Genomic DNA, 16,786 nt, shown 5'->3' on the forward strand with positions numbered 1-16,786 from the left:
CATTATTTCTCTGTTCTCTACAGAACAAAGTGTTAATCTGTCAGTCTCTTTACTTTAAAGAGGTCCTATCAAAGAGCAGGTTTCAAAATGCTGCAGTGGGTGGAGCCAGGCTCAGACCCGGGGGTGGTCAAGTCTGGAGGCGTGTCATGGGAGGAGTCAGCAGCAGAGACTGGCAGGATACAAGTAATCTGAGAACATCACACTGAAGCTCCAGATGGACGTCAAGAAGACTCTCACACAACTGATCTGATCTACACAACTTCACCAGGTGAGGACAGACTGGGTGCACAGAGACAGAAACGGATGTACATTTAGAGTTTAACTGAACTCCAGTCTGTGTCCAACTATCTGTCTCTTTTAGTCTTTTTGTTGAGTGAAGGAGTAGAGTTTACTCCCAGTGTTGAACTCTCAACACTCAATATACTTAACCGTGTAAATGAAGTACTGAAAGCTGTGTGCTGACTTTTCTCATCAGGTTGGAGAAATGGCCTCAGATCTGAACGTTGCTGCCCTGGGTCGACCTTTCAGCCTAGGAACGCTCTATAATGCTCGGAAAGATCTACTGATCCCAGGTAAGTCTGAGATTACACTGTTATTAAAATATTTCTCTACATATCTGCCTTTCACAGCTTTGATTAAAGGGACTTTGAAATCATTTCACTAATCAGTCCTCACCTTTTTAACATCCATACACACCATTACAATGATAAGCAAATGCTTTTTAATTCCATAATGTAGTTGTGAACATTCATTAGTTATCCATTTTAGGGAAGCATGCTGCATTAGTAGCCGATACATTATCCTGTGATAAAGACAATTGAAGTATTATTTTTGTAAAAGTTGTTTCTTACTTGCTCTTTTGGAATCAAACAGTTAGTTAGCTTTGATTATGGACCGTAACATTATCTTATGATAAATTAGCAAAACTATATAAAAACTTGTGTAACATTAATACCAGTAAAAGTAATCACAACGTACTTGTTTTTGTAACGGGTGTTAGTAAGGACCCAGGAGCAGTACGACAAACACCAGGGATAGTTTGACTCAAAACTTTATTTTCTTCGGCACCCACAACAGGAAGAATATTTTCAGGAAAACAGCGGCAGGTTCTCGTGGTCAGGGACAGAAGGCTGAGCGAGTTACCGGGGCAGAGGCAAGGCGAGGTAGTCCAAAACAGGCAGGGTCGGTAACGGGGAATCAGTCCAAGGGTGTACGCGGGAAAGTCTTGCATGGAAGCGGAGAACAATCTGGGAGTGAGTGTGTGTGAGGCAGGGGTTTAAATAGTGGAGGCAGAGTGAGCAGGTGAGAGTGATGAGCTGATGAGGTGAGTGTGACTGGCAGGTGCACTGAATGAACTAATTAGGCGAGTGAGAGGTGGGAAAAACTAGATAGAAGTGGCAGAGCTGTGACAGTTTTTGAGACTTTTTGAGAAAAAAAAAAAACTAATATTGGACCTCCTCCTTTTCCCCTCTGCCTCTTAACCATGCGTAGTCTCTTCTTCTTCTTCTTCTTCTTCTTCTTCTTGAAATTGATTAAATAAATTAAATTTCATGAAATGATCCTCCTGCTTTATGTTTTCCAATTTGTAAAGGTTTGACACTGTGGGATGATACAACTCTACAGGAGAAGATAACTGAAAGTGTTCTACCCTACAGTCATTTTCAAATGACTGACTCTGACACCATTGAATCCAAGTCCTCTCTGCTGGATGTTGAACCTTCTCTGAAGGCCAGTTTCCTCTGTGGACTGATCGAAGTTGGAGGATCTGCCAAGTATCTGAATCATCAGAAGAAATTCAAGAATCAGAGCAGAGTGACGTGTCAGTACAAATCTACCAGCCACTTCAAAGAGTTGTCAATGATTGACCTGCTAACCTTAAACACCCACCAAATGGAAGTTATTAAGAAGAGCTCGGCAACACATGTAGTCACGCGCATCCTTTATGGGGCAAACTCTTTCTTTGTGTTTGACAGTGAGAAGTTAGACACCAGTAGCATTCAAGACATCCAGGGCAACATGAAAGCTGCGATAAACAAGATCCCCTCATATAGTGTTGAGGAGCAAGCTAGCATCAAGATGACTGATGAAGAAAAAGCCCTGACTAATAAATGCTCCTGCAAATTCTTTGGAGACTTTCTCCTTAAGAGCATCCCTGTAACATTCCAAGAGGCAGTGAAGACCTGTGGACAACTTCCACAGCTACTGGGAGAAAAAGGAGAGAATGCTGTCCCAATGAAGGTCTGGCTGATGCCACTGAACAATTTCTTTCTTGAAGCTGATGAGCTGATGAGTGGGATCAGCGTTGGACTGGTGGGGAAGATGCAGGAAGCTGATGAGCTGATGAATGAGATCAGCGTTGGACTGGTGGGGAAGATGCAGGATGCTCTTGAAGATTTGAGCGAAATACGAATGAGATGCAATGATTCTCTGGAAGACGGAGTGGTAGAGAACTTTCCATGTATTCATGAAGAGTTCAAAACATTCCAAAAATTGTGTGACCGCTATGCATCCGACCTCAAGCATAACATGGCGAAGAAACTCCCCTCCATCCGTGAAGGTAAAGAAGATGAGCGCTCATTAGAAGAATTATTTGACAACAGAGAGAAGTCACCATTCACTCAAGAGAAACTAAGCAAGTGGCTGGATGACAAAGAGAGAGAAATCAACGTCATCAGATCCTGTGTAGATACCATGGAGGGAGTAAAGATCGTCCGAAATCAGTCCGAGCTGGACAGAGAGGTTCTTGATGGAGATGTAGATCATGCTCTGTGCTTTGTTTTCACCTCCATGATAAGGGGTGATACCGACCTTGATGTGATGGCCACCTACTTGGACTCCACTAAAATAAGGAGTACTAATGAAGACCAGTGGTTCTTCTCAGATGAAGTTTTTACCACAATGAGAGAAAAAGCCAAAGCTTTCCGTGACCTTGCCAGAGCACAGAAGAACAACAAGCGGTTCAGGTTCCTAATCACAGGCACTCCAAATGAGAAATACAAAGGAGCAACCATCTACCATTACAAGAAGGGCATTCTGGTCAGTGAAGACTTTTTAGAACCTGACCTTCATTCTCAAGAGATCACAGACAAAAGAGATCTGATCTGGTGTAAGTTTATTCATGCTTTTGAGTCAAAAATACTCTGTACTAATCAATGTCCTCCAGAAACCTGTTTGACCATCAGAATTAATGAGTTTGTGTTGGTCTCTCCATCAGATGCCTGTGATCTCACCCTGGACCCAAACACTGCACAGAACAACCTCATTCTGTCTGATGGAAACAAGAAAGCAACATTTACATCAGTAATTCAGAGTTATTCTAATAACCCAGAGAGGTTTCTGACATATACTCAGGTGATGTGCACAGAGGAGTTATCTGGGCGCCATTACTGGGAGGTAGAGTGGAATCATGCTTCAACTACTAAGAAATATATTTATGCAGCTGTTGCATACAAGAGAATTGACAGAGTGGGTCCAACATCCCGTCTTGGATATAATACCATATCGTGGGCTTTTGGCCAAAATTCAAAAAGTGGAAATCTCAAACTGGAGGCCCATCATAATGGTAAGTTGATGGAAACTGATTTCCCCTCTGATGGCTGCAAAACACTTGGGGTGTATCTGGACTGGCCTGCTGGCACTCTGTCCTTCTACAAAGTCTCCTCTGACACACTGAGCCACCTCCACACCTTTCACACCACATTCACTGAGCCTGTGTACCCTGGCTTCTGGGCTCATTATACAAACAACTATGTCTACCTGCGTCCAGTTCAATAGGAGCAATGACAATGACTTGTTAGATCCTTGGTCTGTTAATAGAGAGATGGGTTGACAAGTAAAGTTTAAACAGTAAAGTAACATCCCATGTTAACTTGAACATGTTTCACAAATTCCAAACATGTATTCCAAACCCAGAGAGAGCAGGAAAACACATGATCTTATAAAGTTACAACATATGTCATTTTCTGTTGATCATTTCTTTGTTGATTCGATGCACAGACTCAAACTGGTTTCTGCTTCACAGCTTCACAATCACTTTCTACTTTCTCTTCAAATCACGTTTGAATCATTTGTATTTCTATTCGTATTCCTGATCATTATTGCTTTGTCTAAACAAATGTGTTGACATGTACTTTCAAAGCTCACGTCAACACTTGCATAACTTGTTTTAATGAATTTATTAAGTTGATTATGTTGGGACAGAAGGGTTAGGGTTACACAATGGAAGCTTCTGGGCGTGTGGTGGTTTTTTTCACACCTAACTATATATGAAACATGGCCCCTGTGACCTATAGTCAAACAGGAAGTCCTATCTTAAGGTGTTGCTTACCTTTTTATGCTTATGGTTTATCCTCTTTAACTTTCCATCGTCTATGATGAGTTACGATCTATTTTTATAATCGAGCTAAGAGTGTTTTATTGTCAGATATCAATATACTCGTTACATGTAATCCCATATTGTTTAGGAACAGTTCAATGATGATGAGCTTTGATGTGTGTTTTTCTATCATTTATCAAAATGTAATCATATGTGCTTATAATGTTGACTAAATGTTAAAGCTCATGAAATAAGTGAACTTTGAATTAAACTCACTCTGACCTGAGGGGGGGTTAGCAGGACAGAGTTAACCTAAACAATAAGTCTGTCAGAAATGATAAGACTATGAAAACTGTTTTGTCCAATGATTAAAGAATGATCTGTTGTCTGCCTTATATGGACCCGGAGGTTGCAGAAGCACCAAGGAGAAGTGTCTATGTAGGAGGAGACAACAAAGGGTCGAGGCTTCTGGGGGGTTCTTGCTCTTTGAGAGACTTGGTTCTTTTTGAACTTGGTACATCTGACATTTTGTATGATCTTTTACTTATTTTGTATTATTCATTTTTTGTAAGCTTTTACCTTACTTTCTGTAAAAACAAATAAAACTGGTTTGTATTTTGTACATTCCAACCAAAGTCCAGTGTTGCTCGTCTCTGGTGGGGCCTTCATAGTCTCCTAAAGGTGAGAGAGCTCTTCCCCTGGGATAGGCTGACAGTAGTAAATAAATTAGACATGACATTTGAATGACATTCCTGCTACAAGCTAAGGTTTAAATGGTGTTGTTCAGTATTGTTGTGATTTACTAACTTGGTTGCTCAGATTGTTTTTGATGCTCTGCTTATAAGTAAGTAAGTAAGATTTATTTATTTATAAAGCGCTTTTTACAGACATAAGTCACAAAGTGCTTAACAGGGCAGAATTCCAAACATAAAAAACACAATGTGACCATATAAGGGCCAATAATTTACATACACACAGAAAGTACAAAATTAAAACATGTTTAAAAGCAGGCCGAGGACATGAGTTTTTAGTCAAATGCCAGTCTAAGCAGGTGTGTCTTGAGCTGGGTTTTGAATGTGTTCACAGAGTCTGTGAAACATAGGGTTCAGGCAGAGCATTCCACAGCCTTGGTGCTACTGTAAGACTGAAATCCTGTGTTGATCAAGTATGACCACTAGTTGGCACTGTTTACGGGGTTTGATGTGATGGGGAGGAGGTGACGGGAGGAGAAGGAGAGTAGCGAGAGACGGGGATCGGATTTGGTGCGGTTCCGTGGAAGCTTGACTAAAGTTATGAGAAAAACCCAAAACGTGTTGGACTGATTAATTCCTTTATCATACACCCACGACGCTTACACTGGTGGCAGCGGTGGGATGTGTCCTCTCGTGGAATATCGTCCATTGGGATTCTGCTCAACTTTGTGAGTAGCTGAAGCTAAAGGCTAACGGCAGCCACGCTACCTGCTAGCTTAGTTTAGCTTGAAATACAGTAAGCCAGCTAGCCATTACCACCTCCTTTGATTCCCCCCCCCCCCCCGCTTGTTAGCTTCAAGTGAGTTTAGAAACCGTGTCGCGGTCATCTAATTCCGTCTGAAAGCTAAAGACAAGAAAAGAGAAAACTCGTCATGTCTGATGATGAATCATTCCCCGCGGGTGAGTCGCGAGCCAGCACGAGCACAAGTGGAGCTCCAACGCAAGTTTTGCCGCCGACCAGCAGAGCATCGGAGCGCCACGGGGCATTCCTTTACCTCCACCATTTCACAACGATGGCCGTGAGTCTTTTCAACTGTGGGCTCACCGCTGTGAGGTAATTCAAGAGGCCCGACAGTGGTGTGGATTTGAGTACAGTGTTGGCAGCTGAGCTACCTACTAGACTACCGCCAGAACTGTTTATTGTTTGGGATAATCTGCCTCGGGAAACTCAGAGCTCAAATGCTGAAACAAAGAGCCACTTGCAGACAGCTTTTGGCCAAAAAGACATAATTGCATCATTTCAAACATTCCCTAACGCCCGTCAAAGACTGCCTAATGAAGCAATGGAAGTTTATGCTGCCGATGTATGCAGGCTTGTCAAAGAAGCATTTCCAGATTTTGAGCATAAAGCTTCAGAGTATATGAAAATGTCTCGCTTCATTGGTGGTCTGGATCAAGAGCTTCAAGTCAAGTGTCATGAAAGAGGAGTGAAAAGTTTCACCGAAGCTTTTGAAGTTGCCTCCCAAGCTGAGCGTGCTCACCAAGCAGTTAGATTGATAATGCCAATGTGTCCGGCTAATGTCGTTGTCAGAGATGTCAGCCCAGTATCGTCAGTAAATGCGGTACATGACAAAGACCCTGAACTCAGAAAAGCAGTCCAGAATCTGACTTCTAATGTAAAAGATTTAAGATCTGAGTGCATTGAAACTGAAGCTGGATGAGCAAAGCAGTGGGCGCCACTGGGAAAGGAACATGCAGGTGCGTCATCGTAGATCTCCCTCACCTCATGGAAGGAGCCCAGATAGACCCACTAATGCATGGAGCTCAGGTTATGGAAATTCCCCATCCAGATATTCATGTTCCCATCATTTTTCTCCGGAACGCTATTCTCATGTAAACAGCCACCATCAGGACTTCACCCGCAGGGAACCTGACAGGTACCGACAGCCTTACAGAGACACGCACTACTCCGCCCATGACTCTGGTCCTTTTGAGGAAAGGAGATGGAGGCAAACCTCACCCAGCAGACACCACTATGACTCTCGTCGCCGAAGCCCAAGTCCCTATTCCAAACATGTGTCATTCCAAGAGTATGAGGACAAAGGCCAGCAGAGCCCCACCAAAACTGACTACAAAGATCATGGCAGATTTGAACAGGGAAACGGACACTAGCTGATGATGCGGGACACTCATCAGCTACTTCTCTGGAAGCCCCAGAGGTCTGCCTCACTGAACAAAACGACAGCATCCGACAACAGACAACCCCTAGTGGTAGTACAGATATGACAAGGCCTGTGACTGAAACTGAGAACACTGGAAGTAAAGATTTCACCGCCTATATAAATGGAATTGTTGAGGGCACTGATATGCACATCATGCTAGATACAGGCTCCACTATTTCATTTATAAGTGAGCAGACCAAGATGTCAATACCTTCTCTTGCAAAAAGACCCATAAAAAAGAAGTTCATCATGTCACAAGCTGTGACTTGCCAAAGCTTGGATACATTGGGTATGGTAGATGTCACCTTTAAGCTAGGGTCTCAAACGCTACAACATGAAGTACAAGTCATCAGAAATGTTAATGAAGGCTTCATATTAGGCTGCGACTTTCTCACTCCTCACAGTGTTATTTTAGACATGGGGAGGGGGCTGTGCTATCTTGGTGATGAGGTTCTGCCGCTACTTCGGAAAAGTGATCTGGCACCTGCTAGTTGTACAGCACAAATAATGGAGAACACTACTGTCCCCCCACGCTGTGAAATGATTTGCAAAGTTGCCCTTATTCCCCCTGTAATCTATGCAGGCCCCCTGGGCAGTTACAGTGGCTGTCTTGAACCCCGGCAACCAGAACTGGATGGTATTGCAGTCGCCCGCACACCGTCTACTGCTGAGAATGGCTGTACTGTTGCACGCATCATCAACCCCACACACACCCCCATGGTGCTGCATTCAGGTATGCAGTTAGGACAGTTTACTCCAGTGTCCAACACTGACATAAGTGAGGATTCAGCCCATGTATGTAATGTGTCCACCTGCCCAGTACAACCACCCAGTCTGTCAGCTACTGTTACACAGCCAACCAAACTACCGTTTGATGTCAAGTGTGGAAATCTGACAAATGCAGAAAGGTCCGACTTACACAACTTGCTCTCCTCTTACCATGATGTCTTCAGTAAAACCAGCACAGACTTTGGTAATACCGACATGGTCAAACACAAAATCCACACAAAAGATGCACTCCCAGTTAGGAAGCGTGCATATCGTACTTCCCCAAAAATGCAAACATTGATTCAATCACATGTAGAGGAGATGTTGGACAAAGGAATAGTGGAAGTGAGTCACAGCCCCTGGGCAGCACCTGTGGTAATGGTCAGAAAAAAAGATGGATCATGGCGTTTTTGTGTTGACTACAGAGGGTTGAATGCAGTCACAGTAAAAGATGCACATCCTTTGCCCAGAACAGACGACACCTTGGATGCACTCAGAGGTTCATCGGTGTTCAGCACGATGGATCTCCTTTCAGGTTATTGGCAAGTACAACTTGAGGAACAGGACAAAGCAAAGACGGCTTTCACCACAAGCAGAGGACTTTACCAGTTTTGTGTGATGCCCATGGGCTTGGTAAATGCACCCCCCACCTTCCAACATCTAATGCAGCTGGTGTTACAAGGTCTCTCATGGAAAATATGCCTTGTATACCTCGATGACATTATTGTATACAGCCCCAGTTTTTCTGTCCATCTTCAGCATTTGAGAGAGGTGTTGGATCGCCTCAGAGCCGCTAACCTTAAACTCAAACCCTCAAAATGCAGTTTTGCACAACAGGAAGTGACATTCTTGGGACACGTCGTCTCACCTGCAGGACTAAAACCTGACCCAAGAAACACTAACAAAGTGAGAGACTGGCCTGCACCTAAAAACCCGACTGAGGTCAGAGCATTTCTTGGGTTATGCTCATATTACCGGCGTTTCATTTATGAGTTTGCAAAAATGTCAGAGCCCCTGCATGCTCTCACTCAAAAAGGAAAGACATTTCTATGGACTGATGTTGAACAGAGCGCATTTGACAGCCTCCGCCATGCTCTGTGTGACACTCCCATCCTCTCCTATCCAGATTTCTCACATGAGTTTCTGCTCTTCACAGATGCGTCCAGCACAGCCATTGGATGTGTTCTGTCTCAGGTGAATGCGGAAAACTTGGAAAATGTCATTGCTTATGGCAGTCGCATTTTGACAAAAACAGAGAAACATTGGTCTACATATGACAGGGAACTGTGGGCTATCATATGGTCCATCCGGCACTATCGCCAGTATTTGACAGGCCACCCCTTTCGCATCATCACAGACCACAAACCCCTTCTCTCCTTGAGGAAGAGAATTCCTCAAGAATTCACATTCAAACAGACACAGCAGAGTCACTCTCATGCACTCCAACCACTGAACTGGCATCCTGCTCAGAGTCTGCTCCCACTGCCTCACCTGCTGCGGACATAGTATCGCAGGTGCAGTCTGCATCGCCTGATACTGCAGCAGTAACTATGGATAATTCACTCCTGAATATGAACAGACAGTACCTCATCCAAGCTCAAGCAGCTGATCCTGTGTTGCAAATAATCATCAGCTGGGTGTTAACTGACAGTAGGCCGCCATTTTCGAACATTAAAGCAGCCTCACCTGAAATGAGACAGTACTGGAGAGACTTTCCTAAACTCCGCCTTGTTGATGGTCTCTTATGTCACAAGGTCAGACCCCTCCACCAGGTGACCCTGTTTTACAGACTGTAGTACCCAGTAGTTTACAGAAGGAGGTATTTCAAACATTACATGGACATTCACTCTCTGGCCATTTCAGTGCGAAGAAGACACTGCAAGGGGCACAAGTCAGATGCTATTGGCCTCACATAAGCCGTGACAATGGTCAATGGTGTCTTGAATGCACAGCCTGTGAAGCACGGCGACCACAAACACCACACCAACAGGCACCTATGCAAAACATAATCACATCTAGGCCTTTTGAGAAGATTACAGCAGACCTGACAGAGTTGCCACTTACTCGCCGTGGTAATCGTTATGTACTTGTTGTAATGGACTATTTTACTAAGTACCTCAACTTGTATGCACTTCCTGACCAACGAGCAACCACTGTGGCTAAATGTTTGTTTGAAGATTACATCAGTCACCACGGTGTCCCTCAAAGTTTGCACACTGACCAAGGCCGTCAGTTTGGCTCAGATCTTGTCAAAGACCTGTGTTCCCACCTGGGAATACACAAAACACAGACATCCCCTTATCATGCTATGTCAGATGGCATGGTGGAACGGGCAAACAGGACCATCAAGGACCAGTTGGCAAAATACCTATACACCAGAGCAGGTGAATGGGACGACCACCTGCGACAAGTTGAGTTTGCATACAACACCGCTGTTCACTCGTCCACCAAACACACGCCTTTCTCCCTGGCCCATGGTAGAGAAGCCCGTCTGCCTGCTGATCTCCTTCTTGGAGACTCCCCCGGAGTTTCAAATGCCACTCCAGGTACTCCAAGTGAATATGCCAATTCTGTATTAAAGAGACTGTGCGCGGCTTTTCACTCTGTTGCACAAAACATTGAGGCAGCAGGTGCTCAACAAAAGCACTACTATGATCGTCGGATGAAACACACAGCCTATGAGTCAGGTGACTTGGTGTGGGTTGACTTGCCAGCCCTTGCTAGACAAAAGCTGTCACCAAAGTGGTCGGGCCCTTTCAAAGTGCTACGAATGTTAGGCTCAGGCGGTGGTGACATTGGAGTGGACTATCAACTGTTGGACCAGCGAGACCCGAGAGCTAAGCCTAAGGTCATTCACTACAACCGCATGAAACCTTATCGCTCGGCCTGGTCAGCTGAAAGAAATCCACCCTCACCTTCAGGAGGGGCTGCAGCAGCAAACAGCTCAGGTCCTTCATTGCTTACTGCACTCTCCGGCTCCAGACCTTATGTTTACTGGAGTCCAGCCACACAGCGATGCTCTGCGCCGCCAGATAGGGCTCGGACTAATGTTTGTCCTCCGACTCAAGGAGCTGCCACTACCTTAACAGATGTGGGAGACAATACTGCCACAGGTTCTTCCAGTGAACCGGTAGTGCTGCCTTTTGATGGAGTAAGGACCAGTACGTTATGGAACTGTTGTATGAACTTTTGCAACAGTTCTTGCTGGCATACAGAAAATGTATATATATATATATATATGTATGCTGTTCTATTATTTGTTATGATCCTTCTTGTTGTTTCTGTTTATTACTTACATCTGTTTATATTGGTGTTCAGTGTAAGTTGATAAGTGTACTTATAAATTCAGCTATTTTGAAGCGAGGACGCTTCTTTTGTAAAGGGGGGAAGATGTGTAAGACTGAAATCCTGTGTTGATCAAGTATGACCACTAGTTGGCACTGTTTACGGGGTTTGATGTGATGGGGAGGAGGTGACGGGAGGAGAAGGAGAGTAGCGAGAGACGGGGTTCGGATTTGGTGCGGTTCTGTGGAAGCTTGACTAAAGTTATGAGAAAAACCCAAAACGTGTTGGACTGATTAATTCCTTTATCATACACCCACGACGCTTACACTACTGCCTCAAAAGCTCGGTCACCACGGGTCTTAAGGCGAGTGCGTGGGACAGACAGATAGTTCAACATGTTTGACCTGAGAGCGCGGGCGGGTGAATAAGGGTGAAGTAATTCAGCCACGTATGTGGGAGCCTGACCGTGTAGTGCTCTGTAAGTGACAGTGAGAGTTTTAAAGTGGATCCTAAATGCTACAGGGAGCCAGTGGAGAGATCTGAGTACGGGGTGACGTGAGACCGTCGATTTGTCCTGGTACGAGAGAACACTCAGGAACGATGTCAGTTTTTGTTGATACTACAGATCTCAGTTTTTCTGATATTTCGTAGGTGGAGGAAACATGATCTGGACAGCTGCTTAACATGGGGTTAAACGACATGGATCGATCACAGAACATCCCTAGATTACGCAGGTTGCAATGGGCAGCAGAGGAGAGTGGACCAATACTCTGCTTGATCGTAGGGACAAACTCATCTGAAACAATAACTAACCCGAGTCGACTACTCGCAACCAATTTCACCCCACAATACATCATAAGCAAACCAATCCCGAATGGGACACGCGATATTCCTACAGGGGAGTCAACTCAACATTTGTTTCACAAAGAGGTCAAAACTTTGTCCCGTGACTATTTTTGCAGTAAAGAACAAATTTGAAAGACAAAACATGAAGCCTTCACTTGATAGCACTAACTAAACACGCAACATGTGAGAAAAACAACTCCTCGTTCCCTATGCGAGCTTCCACAACGAGCGCAAAAAAGGGAATCCCCGGACCCGACGTCACCACACAGGGAACCCACTACTATTACGTCACACACCCCCCCCCTATGGCAAGGAGTTAACCAAACTAATACTTTTAATCAACAAAGCCAGGACATTTCAAATTGTAACAAAAGTGAGCATTCTCAAAGTGAATGCCGGAAGGAAAACCGTGCCGCCGGTTCAACTCCAGTACTGCTGCTGACAGACACTCCGTGCAGCACAGCAGGTGTGTCAGGGGGGAAGAACCCAGCTCTCCCTCAGGATGGGGCAGGTCTTATAGACCAAGGCAGTGGCCAGCTGCCTCCAATCTTCTTGATGGCCTCACTCTCCAACGATCCAGGACCCAGGGACACTGAAAGACACACACAATTCCCGGCAGAGGCCCTGAAGCCGTCACACAGTGTCCCTTCATATCATCACTAATGTAACAAATGTTCATGGGCTTAACGTTACTGACCGCCTTTCCGTTTTCGTTCTGTCCTTCACTCGACTGTAACCTTGCCAGTCACAGTATTCACCAACTTCACCGTGTCCAGATGCACTCGACCTGGTTTCACGCTCCACATGAACAAGTCATGGTTACACGCTGTTAAATGACACGCAACGGAATAATTCAGAGTAAAGTCGTGAAAGAAAACTCACCGTCGCTGCGCCTGATCTTCACAGAGTTCCACGAGTAGTTTAGACATGCTGCTCTCCATTTTAGTTAATTGTCGACCACACTTACCTACTGAAGGATCCGATTGGTCCCGTATTTATGCAGTCTCTTAATTGTTGGAATGCTGTTAAGCATTCCAACAATTATTTTTTAAGCTACAGAAACCGTTCAAATATCAAAATGTTCAGCTCTTTCAGCTCATGATGGCTATATCTCTTCATATTTCTAATCTTTAAACTTTTTGAATTATTAAGCTTTTTGCACATTTTTTTTTTGAATGGGTTTCTATGGAGAAAATGTTCAAATCCTCTTCAACTTTCAAATCCTTCTACTTCCTCATACTTTCAGCTACAGACACCATTTCAACTTTAAAATGTTGAGAAAACCCTTAGGTATTGCCGGATGATTCAGCCTTTGGAGAACTTTTACACTTTTTGAACTGTAGCAATTTAACTTTTATGATTTTTTCAGTCCTTTTCTGCTTTTATAATGGGTGTTTAGAGTGCGTGATGTCACCGCTAGAGTGAAGAGCAGCTTGAGATTATTGTGAAAAAATGATTTGTGTTTTGCCACTGAGTCCACAATCTTAAATCTTCATGCATAATTTGTGGATTTAAAAGTAGCTAATCTTGTCCTTGTCGTAGACAAATGACTGTGGAATCCCACAGATTTACACATTTGGCACAGAAGCCTGTAATTGAGAGGAAAACCAACTTTCTGCTCCATAGAGACCAATGTTAAATTTTGCTTCAAAAACATCTTCCACAGAACACGGTACCCCATTTCTAGATCGCCAGTTCAGCCACATGTTTTACACTACAGACACAATTTTTACAGAATCTGTTCTTCAACTCATCCTTCCTCTCATTTATTAATATCGGAGCAATAGGAGCTACGGTTATGGGAGTTTTGAGGATTTGTTTGAGAGGTGTTTCCCTGTTTTATCTCCATCAAAAGGCTGGAGGCACACAGCTGTTTATGATTGAGCTCATTAGTGATGCTGATAAACTCACAGACTCTCCAACAGGTGCGTCCTCACCATGGCAACCACGCACGCAGGCACTCTCTGTCTGTCGCTACACACACACAAGACTTGGAGGCATTGTACTCCTGTCTGCCTGTCTCACTCACTCAGTCTATAAAACTGTATGTCTGTCTGTCTCACTCACTCAGTCTATAAAACTGTTTGTCTGTCTGTCTCACTCACTCAGTCTATAAAACGGTCTGTCTGTCTGTCTCACTCACTCAGTCTATAAAACTGTCTGTCTGTCTCACTCACTCAGTCTATAAAACTGTCTGTCTGTCTGTCTCACTCACTCAGTCTATAAAACTGTATGTCTGCCTCACTCACTCAGTCTATAAAACTGTCTGCTTGTCTCACTCACTCAGTCTATAAAACTGTATGTCTGTCTGTCTCACTCACTCAGTCTATAAAACTGTCTGTCTGTCTGTCTTTTGAAAGGGATCTCTATGGAGAAAATCTTCAAATCCTGTTAAACTTCTTCAACTTTCAAAGCCTTCTTCTTCTTCTTCTTCATACTTTCAGCTACAGACACCATAGTTAGACATTTCAACTAGAAGGGTTTTCAGCAGTGCAGTTTAAATGCTTTCAGGCTTCAACATTTTCCAGACGGGTAGTCTCCCATTTCTTAATTTTCAGCAATGTTTTTACAATTCATTTCAGCTTTCAGCATTCCAATGCATTTTCAGCAGGAAATGCATTTTCTAGTTGCATACCTGTCTCCCTCACTTGTGTCTTTTCCTTGTGTCTTAGTCCCTCCCACCAGGGCTGCATGGAGAGACGCAAGGAAACCACGCGAGGAGAGAGGATACGAGGAAATATGTTTTAAGAGATATGATATATATATGATAAATGCCTGTACAGTGTGTCTGTGTTGTTCTTCTATCCTCTGAATTGCAGGTGATTGGACTTGAGACTTGTGAGGCCTGAGATGAGAGGAACCTGTGGAGGCCGGCTCGCTCTCTCTTTTTCTCTCCGACTCCCAACCGGGCCGTGCTGCACAAGGAGGGTCGCTGTTGTACGTATCGGCGCGACAAATCACATAATAATAATACATAATCTAACAAGCAGTCCATGTAGTGGGAGGGCTGAGAAGCTCTTTGTGTTCACATTGTTTTCTCCTGTTTTCGGTTAGGGAGCTCGGTAAGCTGCCTGCCTTCTTTTGTTCAGTTTGGAGTAGGTAAGTTAGTAGGTTAATAAAGATTGTTTTGTTTATTGTGTTGGGCCAGGCACACCCCGACGCATATGGCTAAAACATCTGTGTAAAATAATAAATGTCATGGACTGTATGGCAGCAGCACTGGTCGTTGGGAGTGGGAGAGAGAGGGAGACCCATTATTATGCTGCGCCCAGGTTCCCCTAGACCGGTGTAACACACACACACACACACATGATGACAGTCCCGCTAGTCGACTGTTACCTGTCAGCTGAAATATCACCCTGTCGGCAAAGCAGGTTCATTTCCTGTGTGTGTCTGGTTCTGTTGTCTTCATGAGGTTTGTTTTGTTGTGAATCTTGAAGAATGATTTTTTGCTTGTTTTAGTTTTCAGCTGTTTTGTACATTATACAGTAAACAATGATGCATTGTTATCATTTGATTATAATGATAATAATAATAATGATTATATCATAATCATTATTATATTATTATGATATAATATTACACTTATTATATGATATTAATTATTATTAATATCATATAATAATTAATATATTATTATATGATACTAATTAATAATTAATCACAATAATAACTGTGATGAATGATTATGGATTAATGATTAAATGTACCTGCTTGTGAAGTCTGCACAGACTCTGGTGCTGCAGACGAGGACGGTTACGTTTCTGCACCGTTGGAGGTTAAATTCAGCTGTTGTGTGTTTTCTGATCTGATGACATGATGTAACAATCAGAGTGTGTGTGTGTGGTCACTGCCACAGGCGAGGTTGAGCCTCTGCATAAGTAATCATTAGTCTTTATGTATGTGGCTGCTTGAGTGTGTGCACATGTATCTGATGTTGTGTTATTATGTGGTTCAAGTACTTCCTGTGTGTGTGTGTAGTCGTGAATCTGCAGTTTCCGTGAAGTATTCATGTTCAACCGTCTGACTGGAATCTCCATTTTCTTTTTCTTTATCAACCTCTGATGGCGTGAGGATAGCTGTTGGAGGAAGTGTGTGTGTGTGTGTGTGTGTGTGTGTGTGTAGTGCAGCTGCAGCCAATCATAAAGCCAATCTCCGTCTCCCGTCTCTCCATCATCAGTGCGGCTGTAAAAGTCATGAGGCTGTAAAGCCGAGCGACAGATTTAAGAGGCGCTGCTGCTGATTCTTTTTATTTTTTACACGGCGGCCATTTTTTTTCTTCTTCAGCTCAGATTCACAGATTACTCGACCGTCACTATCAGTGTGTCACAGGATCAGTAATCCACGAGGACGTTGCAGTGAAGTATTTAACAGAGAGAGGTCAACGTTCTACATGTTGAGCTTTGATGAACTCTGACGACGTCGCTGTGAAACGTGTTGGTCTTCTGCTCAGTGAACTGGTTTGAATGGGATTGATGGAAGCTAGCTGTTGACTAGCTCCTCTGAAGTGACCTGTGTGTGTGTGTGTGACAGCTGTTGAGCAAGTCGTGTGTAGCTTAAGAGCTGCTGTGTGTGTAGTTTATGTCAGCAGGAATAAAACATGACACCAGGAGGAAGAAGGGATCTTTCTTCTTCTCCTCCGAGCAGCACTTGTGTAC

The 16,786-nt window shown here is 43.8% G+C and overlaps 1 protein-coding gene across 2 annotated transcripts; it reads left to right on the top strand.

The window, feature by feature from the left end:
- The first annotated feature begins 202 nt into the window (after positions 1-202).
- Positions 203-4,907, top strand: LOC116381368 (stonustoxin subunit beta-like). 2 transcript variants are annotated; one of them, XM_031843461.1, is made up of 4 exons: positions 203-268; positions 476-572; positions 1,592-3,106; positions 3,215-4,907. In XM_031843461.1, exons 2-4 carry the CDS (start codon positions 485-487, stop codon positions 3,772-3,774), a joined length of 2,163 nt encoding a protein of 720 aa, XP_031699321.1. In that variant the 5' UTR covers positions 203-268; positions 476-484; the 3' UTR covers positions 3,775-4,907. The 2 variants fall into 2 exon arrangements, with proteins under 2 accessions (XP_031699321.1, XP_031699322.1); XM_031843462.1 differs by lacking the exon at positions 203-268 and having other exon boundaries at positions 412-572.
- The last annotated feature ends 11,879 nt before the right edge of the window (positions 4,908-16,786 follow it).

Source organism: Anarrhichthys ocellatus, unplaced genomic scaffold, assembly GCF_004355925.1.
Source record: "Anarrhichthys ocellatus isolate YVR2014 unplaced genomic scaffold, GSC_Weel_1.0 scaffold4, whole genome shotgun sequence".
In the NCBI taxonomy this organism is placed as follows: Eukaryota; Metazoa; Chordata; class Actinopteri; order Perciformes; family Anarhichadidae; genus Anarrhichthys; species Anarrhichthys ocellatus.